Source organism: Microtus oregoni, unplaced genomic scaffold, assembly GCF_018167655.1.
Source record: "Microtus oregoni isolate MIOR12 unplaced genomic scaffold, Mior012 000012F_ref0000307, whole genome shotgun sequence".
Taxonomy (NCBI): Eukaryota; Metazoa; Chordata; class Mammalia; order Rodentia; family Cricetidae; genus Microtus; species Microtus oregoni.
Window position 1 is genome coordinate 51,036,875 of NW_024543071.1, and position 22,062 is coordinate 51,058,936.

The window sequence follows — 22,062 nt, forward strand, 5'->3', positions numbered from 1 at the left end:
GCGGCCAATGCGAAGGTGCAGAAGCCGCCAGTCCCGCTGCTCCACTGGCCCACCTCCCTCACCAGCGCGGACCCTGGCGTCCCAGCCCCAGGGCATCCGAGCCCCTCCGCGCCTCTCAGGACCATTTTGCCCAGACGTCCAGGCCTCCTAACCCAGCAGGTGCTCTCCCCAGCTTCAGTGTCTTGGGAATCCTGGAGTCCTAGGCCCCTCTCCTCTTGGTTGAGTCTTTGGATCCCACACCCACCCGCCCCTGCCGGCTGGTCCCGAAAACAGTGCCCAGGGCCGGGACAAACCAAACGAGAAGACTGAACCCGTACTTGGGGCACCGAGAGAGCAAGACCTGAGCGGGGCCTGGGTCACAGCGCCCTCTGCTGGCTGCGTCTGGGGGCTGGCCTGGGCTACCTGGAGCCAAGGAAGGGGCTGCCGACTGACTAGTGGCTTTTTTTTTTTTCAGTCACTCGCAGAGACCCTAATCCTCACTGTCCCAGCATCTTCTAGCCAGGAGCCTCCGGAACTGAACAGCTAGGGGGCTAGGTTGAGCTAAGGACTCAGCTGGAGGGGGAGAAAAAAGCTGAGCTAGAGACAGAATAGACCTAAGGGTTTGGGGTTTCCCAGCCCACACTCCTGGGAATCCCAGAGTTTGGAGCTATCTCCCACCCCTTTGGAAGGCTGGGCTGGGTGAGGAGGTTAGCGACCGGGTTGAGGTTACTGAGTACGAGGCTGATAGCATCCTCCCTTCAAACTCCTACCCTTAGCGTGGATTTCAGAGTGTGGTCCTGGGGTGCAGGTCTTCTGCAGTAAGAATGTCTGCATCATCGTGTTTGTGTCAGAGTGCGAGAAGGGAACACCCCCCTTCACTCATTCCACCGAGAAAAGGTAGATCCGGCGCCTAGTGTGTATACCATTAGCTAAGTTGGACACAGGGCTCCTCAATGAGGCAGCGTGCAGGCGTGGGTGTGGCCGTGGGTGTGTGGCAGACCATTTTGCCAGTTCTCTCCAGGCCCCTGATTGCTGTTACAGGGCCTGTGATCTGCACAGCTGGTAGCAGTTGGCATTTCCTTAGCCAGAGGCAATATGAAAGAACACACATCCAACCACTATTCCATGCAGATACACATGGGGGCACACAGCCATGCACACCTGTCTTGTGTGTGCCCAGCATTTCCAGAAGACACAAAGGGGCACTTCAGAGATGTCCCCTGAGGAAAAACACACTGAATCAACAACTTGCATACTTGTGCACACAGGAACCTGCACAATCAAGGGCAAACACACACCCAAGGTGCTCACAGGGAACCTGCCCATGGAGTCACACTACCATTGAATGGCACTTTGCAGAGAGCGGTCAGTTCCTGTGTGGCCGCCCTCCAGAGGACCTCTTTTGACAGCCTGTAAGGGGAATAGCAGGGGACCTGCTGCAGAGGGTATTTCCTAGGCGCTGGAAAGGGAGATTCCTGAACCAAGTCCCAGAGTTGGGACCTACCCTGACCTTGGAAAAACCCTCCCACCTCCCTACCCCACTCCCCACCCTACCCCCCAGCCAAGGCCACTGGAGGAGGAAGAACAGGAACTGCTGAGTCAGGGCCTCTCTGACCCCACAGCCCACTGCCCCACCCTTCCTCCACTGCTCCTCCTCCTGCAGGCTACACACACACACACACACACACACACACACACACACATCAAAATGCAGAGGGACAGACAAGCAAGTGCAGTGACCTAGTGACAATGCTCAAAACCAAGGAATCTGGGTGGGGAGGGAGCAAGGGTGACTCTGGTCTCCTGTCCCTACCTTCAGCTTTTCCCATCAAGGGCAGGAAAGGTCACTGGAGCCTGCTACACCTTGCTGCCCTCTCCTCTAGTGGGGAGGTTCCATATTCAGACCCCCCAAGGCATCTGGGCCCCACCACTTCAGAATACAACCCTCACATACGGTCTCCCTCCCAGTGTGGATATTGGTGGGAAGCAGGAAGCCAACACCCTTCTAGGCATGTACACAGTCCAATAGGGTCACATAGGGAGGGAAACCGTGCAAATATAGGTGCAGGTCCCCCACACACAGTCACACACACCAGCTCTGGCACATCTGAATGACAGTGGAAAGACAGGTATGTGTCACATCCCGGGCAGGCAGAGTTGAGCACCAGGCCATACCACACACTAGGAAGAGGCCAGGAAGGGGTTGGGGTGCTGGGGAGCCGACCAGGCTGCAGGGATGGAGGCAGCGGGAGGCAGGCTGGCAGAGCAGGAGCGAGCTGCTCTTCACAACACAATCGCCGTCTGTTGTTATAGCAACTCAGCCCCCAAATCGTGAAACGGATATTACAGCCTCAAGAGGGGGAAGGGCAGGAGGGGGCTGAGGACAGAAGGAGAGGCAACGTAGGGGACTCAATGAGGAACAGGACTAAAGCTGGCCCTGGTAACAGGGCAGGAGAATGAGGTGGCCCAGAATAAGGACTAGGAGACCACGGGAAGTGGAGTCAAAAGGTAGAGATGGCAGGAAGCGGGGGCTCTGGGACAGTGTATTCTCCAAGGAACCTGAGACCATGGCCAGCTCTGCAGAACGGGGTGACGTGCAGGTAGGGAGTTGGGGTGTTCCTTCTCTGCCCTTGGAACAATTCAAAGGCTACCATAGGGAATGCTGCATTCTGGAGAGGTAATTCCCATCCTTAGCATTGCTCTCTGATACCTCCTGACCAGAGGGGCAGCCTGATCAGACTCTAGATCCTCTGGGTGACCCCCACAGACCACCCTCCTCTCCCAAAGTAGCCTTAGAAATGGCCTTGGCCTCACTCAGTGGTGACACCCACCCACCCCCAAGTTCTCAGGAGGGAAGAGCAAGCTGGGTTAGGAGAGGCCTCCGGAGCTAGGCAGGATCAATATGCATTTCCTCTGGAAGTCGCTGTCCTTCCGGCAGGCAGCAGCACCAGGCCAAGAGGCTGCCTGACCGTGGAGCTCAGCCCCCACCCTGAGGCACACCAGCCCAAGCCTCTGGCTGTCCCCACCCTTCCTAGCTCTCAGCTCTTCCTCCACAGCCCTGGGCAGCCTTCTTCAGCCTGCCTAGAGCGCTCTGTCGCTGGAGTCTTTACCCAGGGCCTAAAAGGTTACCTGGAAGGCAGGGGAGTTTGACTTATAGGCTGGAAACTCCAGCTGCACCTGGTCCAGCAATTGTAGGGCGCAAAGACTCACAGGTGTCAAAGCTCAGAGTCCCCAAGATTCAGGACCCCTCCCATTCTAGATCCTTCCCAAGAGTTTTGTGTTCAGAGGTTTTTCTGTTTCTAAGGCCACATTGCCCCCAGGTTCCAGGTGCACAGCCTACAGAATTCTGGACCCCAACAGTGTAGTACCCTAGAAGGACAGCGTCTGAGGATGGTAGGCTGAGTGTCCAGATTAATTATTCGGGCCTTTTTATTCCATCTGGAAAATACAAATATTCACAAGATCCTGTACAACCTTAGGGATGCCAGCCCTGGCCCTGACCTCAATGCATGCCACCCTCGACCCCCACCCTCAGCCCAGGCTGCTGCCCCAGAACTCCAGGCTCCCTGCTCAGCTCCGAGTCATTTCTCCAAAGCAGGAATGAGTCCTTGACAGTTGCAGCTGGGAAGAGAAAAAAACAGAAGTTGTAAGGAAGGCGACCCCCTTGTCAAAGTATAAGCCCACCTGCCCAGGCCAGTGAGATAAGTATCCTTTCCGAGCCCCTCCCCATAAGCTACCCCAGCCCTCTGGGGGGGACTCTGGGAGCAGCCTGCAAAGGGAGGGGGGACCCACCATCTTATAAGTGGATGTCAAACACTCCGTCCTCCACTGCCTGGACCTCCTCTTCTCGGATCTCTGTGGAGAGGGACAGGAGAGTTGTCTACAAACCCACCCCTGGTCCCTGTGACCTCAGCAGCCATCTCTGATCAGAGGAGGCTCTCATCCCTTCCCCATCCTGGAAGCAGACCTATCCTCCAAAAATCAATCCTCGGAACGACCAAACGACCCCATTTTTGAGGCTTATTCTATGTTTCTTTCTGCCGCAGCTCTTCCCACAGCCACATCGCTGTGCAGTTAGCTTAAATGTCGATTTTGTGAGTGTTGCACAGTTTAGAGTCCAGCGCATCTGAAGGCCGACTGCAAACAGTTTTCTCTGTGCTATTTTTGAGGACTTACGGCAACCCAGATGATTGTGGTCAAATTGGCCTAGACCTCGGTTTAGCTCATTGTTCAGACTCTTCTCGGGGAAAATGATCATTTGCCAAATAGTCGTTCAGCAACAGAGACCCCAGGAGTACCACCCAGAGGTTATGGGAGAAGGGACTTTTATAGTGGCAGGCAAAAAAGAGAAATGCAAATAGATCATAGAACTCCAATCCCCCTAACAAACATGCAACTGGAATCTTGACGCTTCTTTAAAATTGGGGTGCACACCTTTAATCTCAGTACTTGGAAAGCAGAGCTGGCCACAGCTATATAGTAAGACTGTCTCAAAAATAAATTAATTAAATTAAATTAGGGCCTCTCTCCATGTCACCCTCAGAAAGTCGGGAGCTCTTCGGGCACTCTCTGGCCCTCTGACCTATCCAACCCTTCTTTATCGTCCCACCAAAATAAAAGAATCATGAAGTCTGAACCAGCCAGCATCCAGGATAAGTTTATATGTCATTGACTCCCTGTGGGCCCTCTTACCTGGTGGCCGGGAGCTGCGCCTGCCTGGGCGAGGCAGGGAGAAGCTGAAGGCCCGGTGGTGGGTATGTGTGGGTGAGGGAGAAGGCACGGAGCCCTCCAGGCTCACACTCTGGGCCCTGCGGCGACATTCCACTGACAGGCGGTCTTTGCACTGTTTGTGGCAGTTCACACCACAAGCTGAGGGAGGGTAAAGGGGGGAGCCCAACAAAGGCCCTGGGTCAGAAAACTCTCCATGCCATCCTTCAGACCTGTACTTCTCCCAGAGTTCTTTGCTCCTGGAAATCACCCCATCAAACTACAAGTCTTCTCCCAAGTTGCTCGCTTTATGTTAATTTAATACCGGACTATGGCCTCTCCAAAGTCCTCTTGCTAGGCAGCTTGCCCCACCACAGCCTTTTAAAAGACAAGCCCCTTCGGTTAGTCAGAATGCCTCTCTAGTTACAATGTTCTTTGCTTGCTGGAAATTGCCGCCATTAAAACAAAAATTTCTAGCCCAACACGAACTCTTCCCCAAACCTCGGTCCAGCAGCAAAGCCATTTGTTCCTCTTTATCTTACCTCTGCATTTGAGGCCCTGCTTGTAGATGCCCAGAATCTGCAATACAGGAGGAAACCATGTTGGAGGGGGTTAAGGTTTTCTAGGTCCAGAGAACAGGGCTTTGGGGTCTAGGAACCAAGGTGTTTTGCGGGTTGGCTAGCAGCGCTTGGGTGGAGGCGGGACCAGTAGAAGGGCGGGGCGTGGGCCGCAAGCTAGGGCTGGAGGGGTGGACGGATAGCGCTGCAAATGTGGGCAGTGGGTGCTCACCAGAGCTTTGCAGTGGCGACAAGCAACCGGGCGTAGCGAGTTACTCTCCTGGAAGTTGTGTACGAAGCCCATGCGGCCGCCCAGCACCGAGCTGGAGCGCAGGAAGTAGGAGATCATCTCCTCCCGGCTGATGCAGCCATCCCTAGTGGGCGTGAGGACACCTCAGCTTGGATCCTCCCCTGCGGCCAGAGAGGGCATCCCCAACCCCACGGGCGGAGAAAAAGGTCCAGAAAGGTCCGTGCAGGTAACAAGAGGATACTTAGCATCTACCACTAACTAGTGTGGGCTTGGCCAAGTCATTTCCTAGAGTTTTTCCTCCTCAGGACAATGGGGAACTCGCAGTTGGGTGTCAGCTAAAAAGGCTGGGCGTCTCCTGCTCCCGCAGTGTGCTCGGCGCCACACCGCTACACCTGCAGGGCGCCTGAGGACTGGGGTCTCTGAAGAGAACGGGGTAGCTGCGCCTGTGATCTGGGGTTTCCACCAAACCTTGGCTTCCCAAGGGTCCCTTTTCATCCAGGAATGTATTTTAGGCGCCAGTGTGTTCTAGACATAGATCTCAATTCAGATCCCAGCTCTAGCTGAGCACGGTGGTTCACGCCTTTGATGCGAGTTCAAAGCCAGCCAAGTCTACTTAGTGAGTTCCAGGACAGCCAGGGCTACATAAAGAAACTCCGGCTCAAACTGCCCTCCCAATAAAAACAAACCTCAGCTCTACTTCTCAGCCCTGTGACTTGGGGCTGACCAATCTGACTGTGATTGAGTTTCCTTATCTCCAGATGGGCAAAGTTCTACTTCTTATGTCCCAAGTCTTGAGAGTCCAAGAACATGCATACAAATGCCCACGTGGCTAGGTGGGTCCTCAGTCACTTCTCTTTTTTTTTTCTATTTTTTACATTTTAATTTGAGATATACCCCTCATCCCTGCTTTTTGTTTGTTTTCAGAGACAAGTTCTCAGTATGTAGCCCTAGCTGGCCTGGAACTCACTCTGTAGACCAGGCTGGGTGAGAACTCACAGAGATCTGCCTGGTCTGTCTCCCAAGTACTGGGATTAAGAAAGAGAGCCATCGTAGTTTGCTACTTTTTTTGAGACACAGTCTCTTGTAGCTGAGGCTGACCTCAAATGGCTATTATATTTGAGTCTGGCCTTGAACTCCTCACCCTCCTGCCTCAGTCTCAGAAGCTGGAATCACAGGTATGTGCCACCACATCCCACTCCTTGCTCACTTCTTGGTGGCTGTCACTTCCACAGTGAGCCCTTATTTGAAACTTGATATTCTATGCTATGATGTTACAGAGCCTCCATCTCAATGGGACAACTAGTGATTTATTAAAAAAAAAAATTCGAGCCGGGCGGTGGTGGCGCACGCCTTTAATTCCAGCACTCGGGAGGCAGAGGCAGGCAGATTTCTGTGAGTTCGAGACCAGCCTGGTCTACAAAAGCTAGTTCCAGGACAGGCTCCAAAACCACAGAGAAACCCTGTCTCGAAAAACCACAAAATAAATAAATAAATAAATAAATAAATAAATAAATAAATAAATCGAGGGGCTGGAGAGATGACTCAGTGGTTAAGAACATTGCCTGCTCTTCCAAAGGTCCTGAGTTCAATTCCCAGCAACCACATGGTGGCTCACAACCATCTGTAATGAGGTCTGGTGCCCTCTTCTGGCCTGTAGGAATACACGCAGACAGAATATTGTATACATAATAAATAAATAAATAAATATTTAAAAAAAAAAAAAAAAAAAAAAAAAAAAAAAGAACCCTGGCTGCTCTTCCAAAAAGACCCAGGTTCAATCCCCAGCAAACACATGGCAGCTTACAGCTGTCTGTTACTTCAGTTCTAAAGGATCTGATACCTTCACACCAATGCACATAAAATAAAGTTAAATAAAACAATTTTTTAAAAAATTGAAATATAGACTTTAGCCGGGCAGTGGTGGCACAGCCCTTTAATCCCAGCACTCAGGCGGCAGATCTCTGTAAATTTGGGGCCAGCCTGGTCTACAGAACAAGTTCCAAGACAGTCAGGGCTACACAGAGAAACTCTGTCTTGAAAAATGATAGATAGATAGATAGATAGATAGATAGACAGACAGGCAGATAGATGGATGATAGACAGACAGACTTTATATGACATATGTAAGCTGCATGAAAACCACATTCTCCTGGAATGAGACACACAGATGAATATATAAAATCATGAAAATAAGAGTTGAGAATTGCTTTGTGACCTTGAGCAGAGGGCCTTTCTACATATCATACAAATCCAAAAAGCCAAAGAAAACGCTGACATATCAAACGCGCGAAGCTTTAAAAAAAATTTATATGGAAAAAGACAACATCAGTGACAGACCGGAGAAATTATTTGCAAATATACTCAACATCAAGGGGTTAATATCCATTAGTACAGATTCTAAAAATCAATGAGAAGACTCACAAACCCAGCAGGATGACAAACAAAGAATGAATATGAACAATTAACAGAAGAAATATAAGTGGCCAATAAACATATGAATAAATAGTCCCCAGACAGGTTGGAGAAATGCAAATTAACAAAGACACCATTTTCCAACTCAACTGGCAAAACCCTAGGGCTTATTATAGCCTCTTGGCTCTTGGCAAGGAGGCTGGGACACAGGCACCTGGGCACGGCTGAAGGGGTGCAACAGGATGCAACCTTGTCTGAGGTCAGTTGGCAGTCTCTCTCTCCTAACTTAGAATGTACATTTCTTTGGATCCACTGATTCCACTTCTAGGAATGAAGGAGTAGATACAAATACTCTCCCAGAAGCACGACAAATAACTAATCACAGAGCAGCTCTGGACCATCTCCCTGTACATCGGTGGGAGGAGGCACAGGTGAAGGGATGGCCAGCCACACAGTGCATCCTCTAAAGGATGACGCAGTGTGGACACCAGAGCCCAGCGGCAGATGCTTGCCTGGAATACGTAAGCCCTAGGTTCAATACCCAGAACCCCAAAATAGCTAGCTAGATAAATAATAAATAAAGTATGCACCCCTACATGAATCCACATGGGAAGATGTGTGTGATACAGCATAGGGCAAACACGCAAACAGGCCAGGGGTGTGGCTCAGGGATGAAGTGCTTGCCTGGCACACATAAGGCCCTGGGTTCAAACTCAGCACAGAAAAAACTAAATTGTGGGCCAACGTGAGTCATCCCTGAAAACCCAGCACTCCGGAGGTTAAGACTGTAAGGCCAGCTTGGGCTACATAGTAAGTTCCCAGCTAGATTAAGTTAGAGTGAGACTTTGTCTCCAAAAAAGAAAGTAAACAAATAAATAAAATAATAACAAAAGTAATCAAAGTCTTTTAAAATGCACAGATGATTTTAAAGAGATAGAAATCTCCATGTTCCAGACAGAGAGAGCTTCAGAAGCCATGGTGCCCTACACACCTGGGGCAGATCTCCCACCAGGGGCCTTCTGGGGAGCCCAAGGCAGGAGAATCGGGACTTCACCACCACACCTGGCTATAGTTAAGTTAGCTGGGGCTGCCCTGGTACACAGAGCAACCTTGACTTAAACAAGTTTAGAAGAAGAAGGAGGAGGAGGAGGAGAAGGAGGAGGACGAGGACGAGGAGGAGGAGGACGAGGAGGAGGAGGAGGAGTGAGCTGGGACTGGTCTCCTCTGAGTCTAAGGGAGCTAGAGATGAGACCCAGGACCCTGTGCACGCTAAGCCCAGGAGCTGCCACTGACCTACACAGCCCAGGTAAATAGCCTCCGTCTTTAGGAGCCCAATAGTGAGGTTTGGTGGCCAATCAGATGTCTGAATTTATATAAGGTTGAGTCTTAGGGCTGAGACTCCTTGAAGCTATGGCCTCCAGGGTTAAGAGCCCAGAAAGAAAAACAAAAGCAAACCCACCCACCAGCCCAGGGAGAAAATATGGAACTGGGAGCTTCTACTGCAGTCTGGCCACCAGTGGGAACAGATCCACACATGAATCTAGTTTGTCTATGAAACACATTGCATACCAAAATCATTTTACATGGGTGCCAAAAAGGCCGAAAGCAGCCAGGCATGGTGGCACACATTTGTGACCCCAGCACTAGAGAAAATAAGGAAGGATCACTTTGAGTTTGAGGCTAGCCTGAGCTAGATAATGAGTTAAAGCTAGCCTGGGCTACATAATGAGGAAAAGAAGTTTAGCTTTAGCTGGTTTTTTTTTTTTGAGACAATGTTTCTCTGTGTAGAACAGACTGTCCTCAGACTCACAGAAACCCTCCTGCCTCTGACCTTGCTTTTTTTTTTCTTTAAACATTTTGTTCATTGGGAATTTATTTTACTACCTGGATTTTGCTTTTACCATCAATTTTTGTAATGTGGGAACAATAATGATAAACTTTTGTTTCAGGGGGCTGGAGAGATGGCTCAGTGGTTAAGAGCGCTGCCTGCTCTTCCAAAAGTCCTGAGTTCAATTCCCAGCAACCACATGGTGGCTCACAACCATCTATAATGGGGTCTGGTGCCCTCTTCTGGCCTGCAAGCATACACACAGACAGAATATTGTATACATAATAAATAAATATTTAAAAAAAACAAAAAAAAACTTTTTTTTCAGACAGAGAGCCTCATGTAGCCCAGGCTAGCTTCAAAATTGCTATGTAGTTGAAGATGATTTTGAGCTTTTGACTGCCCTGCTTCCACCTCCCAAATGCTGGGATTTCAGGAGAGTGTCTCTACACCCCGTTATACTAAAGATAAAACCCAGGGCTTCTTGCATGCTAGGCAGACACTCTACCAACTGAGACACATTCCCAGCCCCCAAACCACATATTTTTAAAATACAGGTCACATTTAAAAATAAATCAACCTGGGATGGACTGTACGTTTTGACTGGGTTTTTGTCATCTCAGCAAAAATGGGGCATAAACATGGTTCGGAGGGCACATTTAACCTGCTTCAGAGAACCAGATGTTTTTCCAAATTGTCAGCATATGAATTGTGGATAAGCAAGTGGGTGCTGCTAATTACGGCCTTTCTTACTGTTCATTAAAGCCAACTACCCAGGGGCTCAACTTCCCCACACTCTTGGCAGCTGTGAGCTCCACAAATGAAATAGTGTTCTCTTTGCAAGGCTCAGGTGGGGCTCCCCATCTGTCCAAACTAGCAAGGTAACACTATCCCTCTATGGCTGGCAGCTTCCTCCCACCCCAAAACATCACAGCCACAGCTTCCCAGGCAAGGCCTTGCTCTCTGCACACCCAAGGGGAAGTGGGTTGACCCCTTCCCTCTACCCCGCCCCCCCAGGCTCTAATCCTCCTCACTGGTTCTGGTCCAGGTCCCCAAAGGCGCTGAGATAAGGGAAGTTGCCCCGGATGATCTGGAACTCCTCCTGGGAGATGTGACCATCCCCATCGACGTCAAAGTTCCGGAACACAGACTGCAGAGGAGCATACAAGGCCAGGAGAAGGGCGAATTAAAAGGAGCATCTGAGCCCATGTCCCTTTTCAGCCCTGCCTCACCAGCCCATAATGAAGCTAGTGTGCTGTGCTGTGCTGTGCCTCCTGGGGACGACCAGAGCACTGGCCAGCAGATGTGGCACCTGCAGTGGCTCCCAGGCAAGGCACTGGAGAAACATTGCTTCACAGACCCCTGCTCCCAGCAGGATCCCTTGGCCTCCAGGCCGCTCACCTCCACCATCTTCTCAATGTGCTCTGCCACCAAGGCCTGGTCCAGCTTAGGCTTGGCAACTGAGGTCCACTCTTCTAGCACAGGAGGTCGGGGAGGCGGGGTGCAGCTGGTCGGGCTGGTTGGCTGTGGGAACGAGTTAGGTCTGAGCCAGGGCCAGAGTGGGAATGAACCTAAGGCTCCAATAAATAGAAAGAAAGAGCCTTCCCAAAGTCAGCCCCACCCCCACCCCCAGGACGCCCTGTCAAGCAAGTAGGTGGGTGCATAGGATGGGGAATGTTCTTTCTGTCCTTGCACCCTGGAATCCTCAAGTGCAAAGTGAGGGGTGAGGGGCTCCCTTACCGATGACTTGGAACGTGGCTCACGCTGCAGGGAGAGCTGGTACAGCTCATCCTCCGTCTGATACTGATCCAGGGACACCTGAGACACAGAGAACTTGTCATAGCCTCAGGTCCCTGCTCCCCTCTTACACAGAAGCTGCAAATCTAGGACCCCAGGACTGCCAGTCTGCCCTGTTGTGAAAGCTAAACTCAGCCAAACTCAGGACAAAGGCCAGCTTAGAAAATACTCCAACCACCTCCATGTCAGCCGGCCCACAGAGCAAGCCTGAAAAACAATGCACTGCCAACATATCTGCCAAATTTGGAGTCAGAACTTTTGCCCAAAGGGAGGCATGGTCCCTGTGATCCAAGCACTTTGGAGGCTCAGGCAAAGAGACCACCACGAGTTCAAAGTTAGCCAAAGCTCCCTAGTAAGTAAGTTCTTGTCAGCCTGGGCTACAGGGTGAGATTCTGTCTCCAAAACCTAAATTAATAAATACTAAAAGAACTTCACTCAGGAGCCAGGACCATGTTAGAAATCACCCATGTCACCTAACAAATCCACAAATTAGTCCTAGCCTTTGAATATAACCCACTGCCAAGAGCTCAGCTCAGGACCTGGGACCCAGGCCCAGCCTCAGACCCAGCCCAAGGTCCACATAGCAGCCTTGCGATCAGACCACAGGCCTGTGTCTCAGCTCAACCCTGGAACCACATCAGAGTTCAGTGCAAACCTCAGAGCCCAGGCTAAACCTCAGTTCCTTCTGAACTCAGCAAGCCCACAACCATAGCAAATGCAAACACAGGGCATTGTGCCCAGTCCCTCACCGTGAGTAGACTCAGCAAGTCAGGGTTGGCTTGCACAGGTGGTCGCAGGCTGGTCACCATGGCCAGCTCCTCCAGAATGCTAAAAAGTTGCCTCATCTTGGCTCCATTGAGCCTGGTCCTGCCCGGGTCCAGCCAGTCAGGCAGCGCCAGCTGCAAGGCCACCAGATCCTTGAGGTGCACACCCAGGATAGGGAAGCGGAAGCCCACGCAGGCCGCCAGCCTACGCCGGTAGTTGCTGTAGTTGCCAGTGGCTGTCACTAATTCTGTCAGGCCTTCCCAGAGCTGGGGGGGGGGGGAGATCAGAGCGTCACTCACACACGCCACTTAATCGTCCTCCTACCTCAGCCCTAGAACTGTGGGAATGGAGGAGAACGAGGTCAAGGTAGGCAGAAAGGTCACATCCTCCCTTACCCAGTACTGCTCTCCCAAACTTCGGGGGTCAGAGCTCTCAAGTTAGGAGTCCAAGGAAACAATTACGACCTTACACGCACACCAGGGCTGAGCACAGGTTATCAACATATAAGCACAGATCTATTGACCAATAAGGATGTTATTACACAGTGTGTCTGGTGATGGTAAATAATGGAAAAACCTTAAACTGAGTATGGTCACATAAGCCCAGAATCGGCAGGAGGATCACTGTGGGCTTGAATTTGTGTATTCAAAACCAGCCCCATGTACACAGTGAGTTCCAATCTAACCAGTATTATACAAAACCTTGTCTCAAATAGTGGTTGAGGTCAGTGGGGCGGTGGTGGAGCATGCCTTTAATCCCAGCACTTGGAAAGCAGAGGAAGCAGGATCTCTGTGAGTCTGATCTACAGAGTGAGTTCCAAGACAGTCAAGGCTACACAGAGAAACCTTGTCTTGAAAAACCGAAAAAGGTGGTTAGGGCACTGAGTTCGAGGTTACCCTGGTCTACAGAGCTAGTTCCAGGACAGCCAGGGCTTCACAGAGAAATCTTGCTTCTAGAAAAAAAGCAGTGGTAGGGTCCCCACACACACAAAAAAAAAGCTTGAGAAAGGGGTGCAGTTCTGTTGGTATAGTGCTTGTCCATTATGCATAAGGCCCTGGATTTGATTCCTAGAACCCCCATAAACCAGGTGTGGGGGTATTTGAGAGGCAGAGGCAAGAGGTCAGGAGTGCAAGGTCATCCTTGCCACACCTCAAATTCAAGGACAGCCTAGAATATGAGACCCAATCTAAAAAACAAACCCCGTGCAAGTACACGCAGAAGACAGACAGAGACAGGCAGATCTTGCGGGTTCAAGGCCAGCCTGGTTTAGGGATTTCTAGGACAACCAGGACTATACAGTGAAACCTTGAATCAAAAAAAAGAGAGAAAGAGAGAGAGGGGGAGAAAAAGAAGAGACAGAAGAAAAGAGAGAAAAGAGGCTGGCAAGATGGCTGAGTGGGTACAGGCTTGGCACCGAGGACCTGGGTTTAGTCTCCAAGACCTGTGTGGTAAAGGGAGGGAACAGACTGCCGCCACTTGCCCTATGAGCTCCACTTAAGAGCTGTGGCCTGGACACATGTACACACCCACGTATGAGCACACATGCACAGAATGAATTCATCTATAAAAAGAAAACCCTCAACCATACAGCCAATACTAAATTAGGACAGGCTTACAATGACAGGGGACAACGAAAAGGAGCAATCGCCCCACACAACAGGATGGAAAGCCTCTCCCATCCAGGTGGAATAAAAGAGTGCAACGAAATGGGATGCACACACACTAAAGTTAGGAAGCAAAGGAAAGCCCTCATCACGGAGGCCCCGTCCCTGACCCGATACTTGGGCAGGGGTCACTGGATCATCCTTTAAGGGGAAGCAATGTTTTCTGGGCTCTTGTTTGTTTAGACTTAGTGCTCAGTCAGAGTCCAGGGTCTTCAAGTGCACACTACCCCTCAGCACACTCCAGCCAACAGTCTTCATTTCTTTCTTTCTTTCTTTATTTATTTTCGAAACAGGGTTTCTCTGTGGTTTTGGAGCCTGTCCTGGAACTAGCTCTTGTAGACCAGGCTGGCCTCGAACTCACAGAGATCCGCCTGCCTCTGCCTCCCGAGTGCTGGGATTAAAGGCGTGCGCCACCACCGCCCGGCCATTTCTTTATTTTTAAGATTTATTGCCGGGCGGTGGTGGCACATGCCTTTAATCCCAGCACTTGCAAGGCAGAGGCAGATGGATCTCTGAGTTCAAGGCTACCCTGGTCTACAGAGTAAGTTCCCCAGTATAGCCAGGGACACACAGAGAAACTCTACCTTGGAAAAAAGATTTATTTTATTCTATGCATGTGGGCTGTTCTGCATCATGTGCATAGCTGGGCCAGCAAGTGGGTGCTAGGTATTGAACCCGGGTCCTCTGTAAAAGCAAGCACTTTTAACCATGATCTATCTCTCCAGACCCCAGTGTTCTACTTTTTAAACTATAGAGTGATTTTTGCTCTTTTGTAATTTCTGTTTTTTCTGAGACAGGGTCTCATGAGGTGGCCACTGGGGAGATGGCCCCTCAGTAAAGCATGAGGACCCAAGTGTGGATCCCTGGCACCCAGATACAAGTCAGGCTATAACCAAAGCACTCAGTGGTGGAGAAAAACAGACCATTGGAGCTCACTGGCCAGTTGGTCTAGCCAGCTGGTGAGTTCTGGGTCCAGAAAAAGATTCTATCTCAAGAAAAAATGGGGCTGGAGAAGCGACTCAGAGGTTAAGGGCACTTGTTGAGCTTCCAGAAAGCCAGAGTTCTGTTTCCAGTACCCAGGTCAGGCAGCTCACACCTGCCTACAACTCCAGCTCTAAAGGATCCACCTGGTCTCCATGGGCACATGAACATACATGACATGCACACACACCCATCAATAAAATAAACTAATAAGAATTTTAAAAAGATAAAATGGAGAGAGGAAGCGACTAAATGTCAACCTTTGTTCTCCTGCATGCACTTGTGCACACGCATACGCGATACATACTCATACATACACACATTAAAAAAAGAAATTAGCCTTGGAACCAAGCAGACCTGGGGGCCCGCCACTGCCGCTTGTACAGCTTAGAGCTCCCATTTCCTCCTCCAAGCCTCAGTTTCCCCCACTGTAGACAACAGTCGTGCCCAGGCTACAACCCTGGAAGCATAGGCCCCTCCTGAACCAGGTACCTTGATGGTCTCAGGGCTGACGTGGCTGTGGGTCTCCTTGAGGCGTGAGATGGAGCTGTGGCTCAGGCCTCCAACAACAGCCATCAGTGTGTTGAAGTTCTGCAGCTGCAGCAGCTTCTGAGAGGCAAATAGGGAGGGGGAGGCACCGGCGTCACTGGAGAGAAGGGGAAGGGTTTGATGACCACGGGGAGGCTGGGCACATGGAAAAAGTGGGCACCTCTGCCACATGCACGAAGTGTGTGATGACCAGCGCCCGCTGCGTGGCTGTGGGCTTGCTGAGGATCATGAGCTGGACCCACTGTGAGACACTGTTGAAGAGGGAGATGAACCGCTCCAGGACGGGATTGTCTACGGTGCAGCCGTGGGTCACAAAGCTGTGATAGTCCTGGAACTGTGGGCAGGTGGACTTGGCCTGAGTGCCCTGCTGACCTCTCCCATGGCTCTCAACCTGGTTCACCCTCCCACTGTCATTGATGGAACCACCCAACCATGCTCGAGAGCCAGCCTATTCCCAAGTCTTGGCCCTTTCTGGAACTCCCTTCTCAACCCGCGCGGCACCCAACCACAAGCCTTCAGGCCACACCAGGATTTTGCAGAAGGAGCGATACTCCAAGTAGGTGAGATGCTCTGCCAGCTCCATTGGCTCCAAGTGATCAAACAACAGGGACATCTTGCGCTTTTTCTGTTCCACAGGGTTCCGCTGAGTCACCTGCCGCTTCCACTTGTAGGTGGGGCTGGGGGAGCAGGGGTAGTGAGCCCTGTGCCAGAGATGTCCCCTGCCTCCTATGACCCCACATATACTCAGACATGCCACTCAAACTGAGCTGGGACCTAAACAACAGGGGCCACCATCCTAAGCATTACCATCCCCAAATCCCAGCAATTCCTCCACACATCCCCTTAACCATGCACTCAACACACGGATGGACAACGTACTCTGTGCCAGGCGCTGTGCTAGGCGCTGGGGTACAGAGATGAGCAAGACACGGTTCCTGCCCTCGAGGAGCTCACAATCTACCGGGGGAGACAGACACAGAAACATGCCATCACCAAACAGTGGGACACATGTTCCCAGGGCTCTGGGCAGGAGTCTGCACAAAGCATCTCGGGAAAACACAGGAAAGAATGGCAAATTCTGCCCTGGAAGAGTAGCGTCTATGCCCTCACCAGGCAGGGGCGTCACACTCGTGCTGAGTCTGGTGAGAATGGAGGAGACAGGGCAATAAGAGCGAGTACTGTGGAGAGGAAGGATGCAGGACACAGACAATGGCGAGTGGACCCAAAGAGCCGCAGTATGAAGTGTGTGGGATGCAGGGAAGGCCACGGGAGACAGGACAGGAACGTCAGGCTGGCCTGACGCCATGAAGGGCCTTAATAGCTGGAGGTGTGTTGAAGGTGACAGGGAGCCATGGGGGGTTAAAGCAAGAGTGAACATGACCCTCACTCATTCAGTTGAACAGACATTTATTAAGCACGTATGGTGGAGGCTGCTTAGTGCCCCGAGCTCCCCCCCCACGCACACGTTCTCGATGTCGATGAGGCTGCTGTGCCTTCGGTTCCCTTCTTGGTCTAACAGAGCCTTCAGCTCTTTGATCTGCTCAGCCAGCTCTGGGTTCAAGTCAAACTCTGCTGGGAATGCTGAGATCCAGTACCTGGTGGAGGGGCAGGCAGAGTCAAGTCACCTAGGGCAGCCCCCCTCCCTTCACCATCCCCAGGGGGGCAAGGGAAGGAACTATGAGGATTGTATCAACCCCCAAAGAGCGAGGTAAAGCGTCTCAAAGTATGTTCTATTCGAACACCCGCCCACCCACCCCCATCCTCCAGCGCTTTCTTTCTCATCCCCAACTTCACACACCAGCAGGAAATAGCAAGGCCAGCAGCACCTCTGGACAGCGTCCCCCGGCAAACTCCCATGGTCTGTCCCCTGGATGCTGTCCACTCCCGCAGCCCACATGAAGCTTGAGAAAGGCAGTAAGAGGAGGGGCCAGGGCCCAGACTCACCTGACTAGATGACACGTTTTCACCTGTAGAGAATTAGAGCTGTCTGTCCGGGATTGCTGATAGGTAAGGGAGAGTTAAGGACAACAGCACGGAACCTAAGGCTAGGAACCAAGCAGACAGCGGGACCTGAGTATCCTGGGTGTGGGGCTGTAGGCAAAGCCTGGGTTCCAAGAGGATTCAGGGAGAGGGGATGAACACTGTGGGAGCAGACACTTGATGGAGGTAGAGGGCTGGACTCCCCCATAGGCAGAGAGGAGGACTTAGCCTTAAAGAAGGGCAAGAGGGACAGAGCAGGGGCAGATCCAAGACCTTAGGGGAAAGTGAGGGCAAGGCCTACTCACAGAAGAGACCAAGACCTCAGCTAGGTACAAGGTAAAGCCCTAGGAGACTAGACAGCCTCCACTAAGGCCCTGAGCAAGCTAAGCAGGATGGGCTCATGAACCGACAACCCGCGCCTCAGCCATTCTCGCCAAGGATATAAGTGGAGCAGTTTGGCAGCCAGCTGAGAGGAAGGTATGTACCAGGGGTGCATCATGAGAAACATGCGCACTAGCTGCGGATCTCGCACCTTTCCAGAGTCATCTGCTCCAAAAGTCAAAGAGAAGGTGGCTGACCCTTGGTCGGGAGACTCAGCTGGCTAAGCCTAGTCTGGTGTCAGGTCCCTGGGTCTGCACTCCTGACCCCGCCCACCTACTGCTTTTCCCAGCACGCCAGAGCCTGGAGGTCGAAGTTGAGAAAGAAGTTTGGGTGGGCAAGGGGTACTACAGGATCCAGGAGCTGGAGGAGGGGAGCTTGGAGCAAGCCCATAGTCCGGAGGGGAACCAGCTGGGGCGGAAGGAGCCTTGGTTCCCCGGGGTCAAGAATCCAGAGGTCATTTCCTGAGTGCTGGGGGAAGGGGCACCCCTTCACCAGATAAACCAACCCCCATCTACCGGAAACAGTTCCCAGGCTAGAGATAGAGTTCCTCCGGATCCCCCAGGGAAACAGATAATGCCCCTCCCGGGTCAGAGTTGGGACTCCCCAGCCCCCCAATTCCCTGCCGTATGGATAAGAGGTATATTTGGGCACCTCTCTGCAAAGAAGAGGGGCTTTCGTTAAGTGGACTGCAGGATGGGAGGGAGCCTGGGTAGGTCCTGGCCAGGGGTCTGCTTCAGGGTGTGCCCCTTCGTGCTGCAGGCAACTCACCAAAGGCTTCGATGCAGCCTCGGAGCAGCTCCTCTACCGTGCAACCCTTGTCCAAGTCCAGAGTGCTCGCCATGGCCGCCGGTGCCGGTGGGCTGGACCCAAGCTACGCTCCCACGAGGCTCGAACCCTACCCTTGTCCTGGGAGAAGCAGAGTGGGAGTTAGCGGAGGCACCGGGGGAGCGTCCGGGCGCAAAGGAACGGGCGGAGCAGGCACGCCCCCTGCTGGGCAGGGGCGGAGTTGTCTACTGCTGCCACTCCCGGGGTTAAACGGTCCTGCCCCGGGATGGTGCAACCCGCTAGTTGGGAAATGGACTAGCCGAGAGGCTTCCGGCCCACCCGCAGAGTCGCGGGAAGGTAGAAGGACTCTACTAGAATAAGGGACGAGCTAGAACCCCAGGGGTCAGATGCTGCCCCAAGCCTCCTAGCGGGCCCTCCTCTCCTAGTGCTTGCACCCCACAGGCACCTGCAGCACCCCGCAGCTTGGTTCTGTGCTCCTCCCGCTTCCCCTCCCTTAACAGCCTCCCTTCCCCCGCAGGGTTATTTTGGGAACCCAGTGCCTGAGGGGACCTCGGAGGAATTTCTCCCTAGGATGGGAGGAGGGAGGAGAGAACCCAGGCGTCCTGCCCACATCGCCCCCTCCTAGGCTCCCCGCGAGTGGGAGGCGGGGCCGTAGCATCCCCCAGGGGCCTGCCCTTGGGGAGGAGGACCGGAGTGGAGAAGAACATTCTTGGGGCGGGGGTGAGGGTAGCCCACTGCGGTTGGGAGGTGTCAGTGGGAAGCCAGAGCCTGAGAACCGCGGGCTCCTAAGCCACATGGACGAAGGTCCCAGGGGTGCCGGCTCAGCCCCTCCAGAATTGTCATGTATCTCCCCAGCCTGGGCTCCTGACCTCCCACCCACCCTGCTGCATAGTTAAATTGTGCCTGAGAGCACCAAGTAGAGTGCCCAGAAGGGGCCGCTAGCGCCATGGGGGTGCCATGGCCTGCATGACACCATTAAGTAACCCCGGTCACCCGCGAGGACTATTAGCACCCATACAGGGAGGGACAAACACCCATTCTCTAGACAAGTTATCTGCCAGACGCCGTAACTAACACGACCTACATTAAAAGCAAGAGGGCCCACCTCACACACACCAGTCACTGACACTCACTCCTGTCCTGTCACACACAATGGCACCCACACCCCATGTACACCTGCAATGAAAAGCGTCAACCACACATACCCAGGTCCGTTACTCCAGAATCCAAACCGCATGCAGTTCTTCTGCCAGACCGTCTGTTCACTTGAACCAGCCCAGCCTCTGATCCCTAGGCCACAGTAGCTGTGACATCTGCACACGTGCGCACACACGCAAAACTGTGCATCTCCACCCATGCACACTCCCACACACATGCACATACCCCCGTGGTTGCGCACACACCCATTCCGCCGCCCCTCCCCCTTCTACCATGCTCCAGGACACGCAGCCTCAGCGGCTGGGGTTCCTCACACTCTTGGACCATGCCAGAGCTTTGCCCAAAGGAAAGGGGACCTCGCCCTACACACACAAACTCCCCCCACATTAGGCAGTCCTTCCGAGGAGTTCTCGGAGCCATTCCCTCGTGACTCTGTTGCTTCCTAGCCGGGTGACCTTGAGAATCATTTGGCCTCTCTGAACCTCAATTTTCCCATCTGTCAAATGGGGACTTGCAGGGGAGGGCCTGGTAGAGACGTATCAGGCTAGCACCGGTGTGCCACCGACTTCCCCCTCCCGCCAGTGGCTCTAAGTGCTTTAGCCCCTCAGTAAGCTCTGTCCTACCCAGGACCCGGCCCGCAGATTCTCGACCCACCCGCAGTCCCCGCCGGCCTGCCTCTAGGGGATCCCAAGGGACCGCGCCCTCTGTGTCCCACGCCTCGCCCGCGCGCGCGCGTGCTCGCTCACTCACTCTTGGGACCCGCAGCGCGGAGCCCGCACCCTGCCCGGCCCGCGCCACCTCCGTGCGCTCCCGCCCGCCGGCCTCGCTGCGGCTGCGGCTCCAGCCCGCTCTCCGCGCCACGGCCCAGCGCCCCGCCGCCCCGCCCCCTCCCCGCCCCTGCGCCCCGCGCCGCGCCTTCTCCACTGGGGACTCCCCCTCTCGGCCCGCGCGCGTTGGGCTTTGCAGCAGCTTAACCCCTCCCCTGCCACCCCAGAGGGCGTAGCTGCGGGCGGGGGGCTGCGCCACTGGTGGCGTGGGGGCATCGTGCGGCAGCCCTCCCCCACCACGACAACCCCAGGCTCTGCGCCCCGCCTGGGTGTCGCACGGAGGAAGCCGGGAGGGGCAGGAAGCGGACTGCGGTGGGGAAGGGGCGCCCCGCCCAGCCCCCCGGCCCGGGTTCCTGTTTTCGAGACAAACCGTTCCCACGGGGTTCACCCTGCCCGGGTCCGGGCGTCTTCCTGCGGGCGGCCGAGGCCCAGGCCTGGTGGAGGTCGCGGGCGTGGGGTTGCGGGTCTTTGCGATGGCCTGGGGGAGGGGCTAGGACAATATACGAGGTTTTTTTGGTTGAGTGGAGCCTCATGGGGCGAGGACTGAAGGAACACGCGGTTTCCTAGGGACCCAGGCTCGATGTCCAGAGGTGGGGCGAGGGGCACCCCACTGGGCCAGAGGGAAAGGGGCATCTGCAAACTGGGTAGGTGTTCTGCAGCTTCGGAACTGGAGACCTGGATGCATGGGTCCAGGAGAGGAGAAACTTGGGAGGGGCAGCCACAAGCAGTTGGGGTCCCTCACAAGCTGGCCTAAGGGATAGGTAACCGTTTCCGGCCGTTTAGACTCACTGTGAAACCCGGGGCCCCAAAACCCCTTCAGAGGATTGCCCCTCCCTGCCTTGGGCGAGAGAGGCAGGACCTTTTTTATGCTTCAGTCCTCGCAACGTGAGGCTCAGAACGGGCCTTTATAGATCTGTTTCTCCAGAACCGGGACTATGCCACCGCCCCCGCCTGAAAACTGCGAATGCCCTAAGCCCTAACACTCCCCTGATTTTGGATTTATCATAGCCACCTGCTAAGAGACCCTAAAACGCCGCAGTGGGGCGGAGCTAGGGGCGGGGCCAAGAAGGTGCAGAGCCTCCTCAGGACCCTCCCTTAACAGCCTGGATGCTCCTTGTCCCAGAGGCTCCAGCCCAAATCCCGACTCCCTGACCCGGTGGGCCCCACCCAGGCAGACGCCCCGCCCCCGACCAACTAAGCTGGCCGCTGACCTAGTATGGACACAGCGCTGGGAAGAGAGGCGGGGAGCGCAACACCGGAAAAGGGACTGTGTCCCAGGCACCGCCTATGGGCTGCCCCTCTCTCCCCTCCAGAAGATGCACCTGCCTCGGTGGGGGGAGGGGGGGAGAATAAAGGGGGAATAGGGAGATGGTTGCGCAGCAGCTGTTAAGCTCTCCAAGAGCTAAAAATAAAATTTTACCAGAGAAGAGAGTAAGGAAGC

General features: G+C 53.5%; 1 protein-coding gene across 7 annotated transcripts; it reads right to left on the reverse strand.

Moving 5' to 3' along the window:
* Positions 1–3,395: 3,395 nt before the first annotated feature.
* Positions 3,396–21,181, reverse strand: Rasgrp2 (RAS guanyl releasing protein 2). Of its 7 annotated transcripts, none has more exons than XM_041661439.1 (17): positions 20,992–21,181; positions 18,619–18,756; positions 17,913–18,015; positions 17,434–17,496; positions 16,953–17,084; positions 16,016–16,166; positions 15,650–15,823; positions 15,433–15,549; positions 12,280–12,561; positions 11,474–11,551; positions 11,135–11,257; positions 10,768–10,883; positions 5,476–5,617; positions 5,229–5,265; positions 4,672–4,848; positions 3,772–3,834; positions 3,396–3,600 (listed from the first exon to the last, which is right to left on the reverse strand). In XM_041661439.1, exons 2-16 carry the CDS (start codon positions 18,689–18,691, stop codon positions 3,776–3,778), a joined length of 1,827 nt encoding a protein of 608 aa, XP_041517373.1. In that variant the 5' UTR covers positions 18,692–18,756; positions 20,992–21,181; the 3' UTR covers positions 3,396–3,600; positions 3,772–3,775. The 7 variants fall into 7 exon arrangements, with proteins under 7 accessions (XP_041517373.1, XP_041517371.1, XP_041517375.1 ...); XM_041661437.1 differs by lacking the exon at positions 20,992–21,181 and adding an exon at positions 20,545–20,679; XM_041661441.1 differs by lacking the exon at positions 20,992–21,181 and adding an exon at positions 20,449–20,471.
* Between the last annotated feature and the right edge of the window lie 881 nt (positions 21,182–22,062).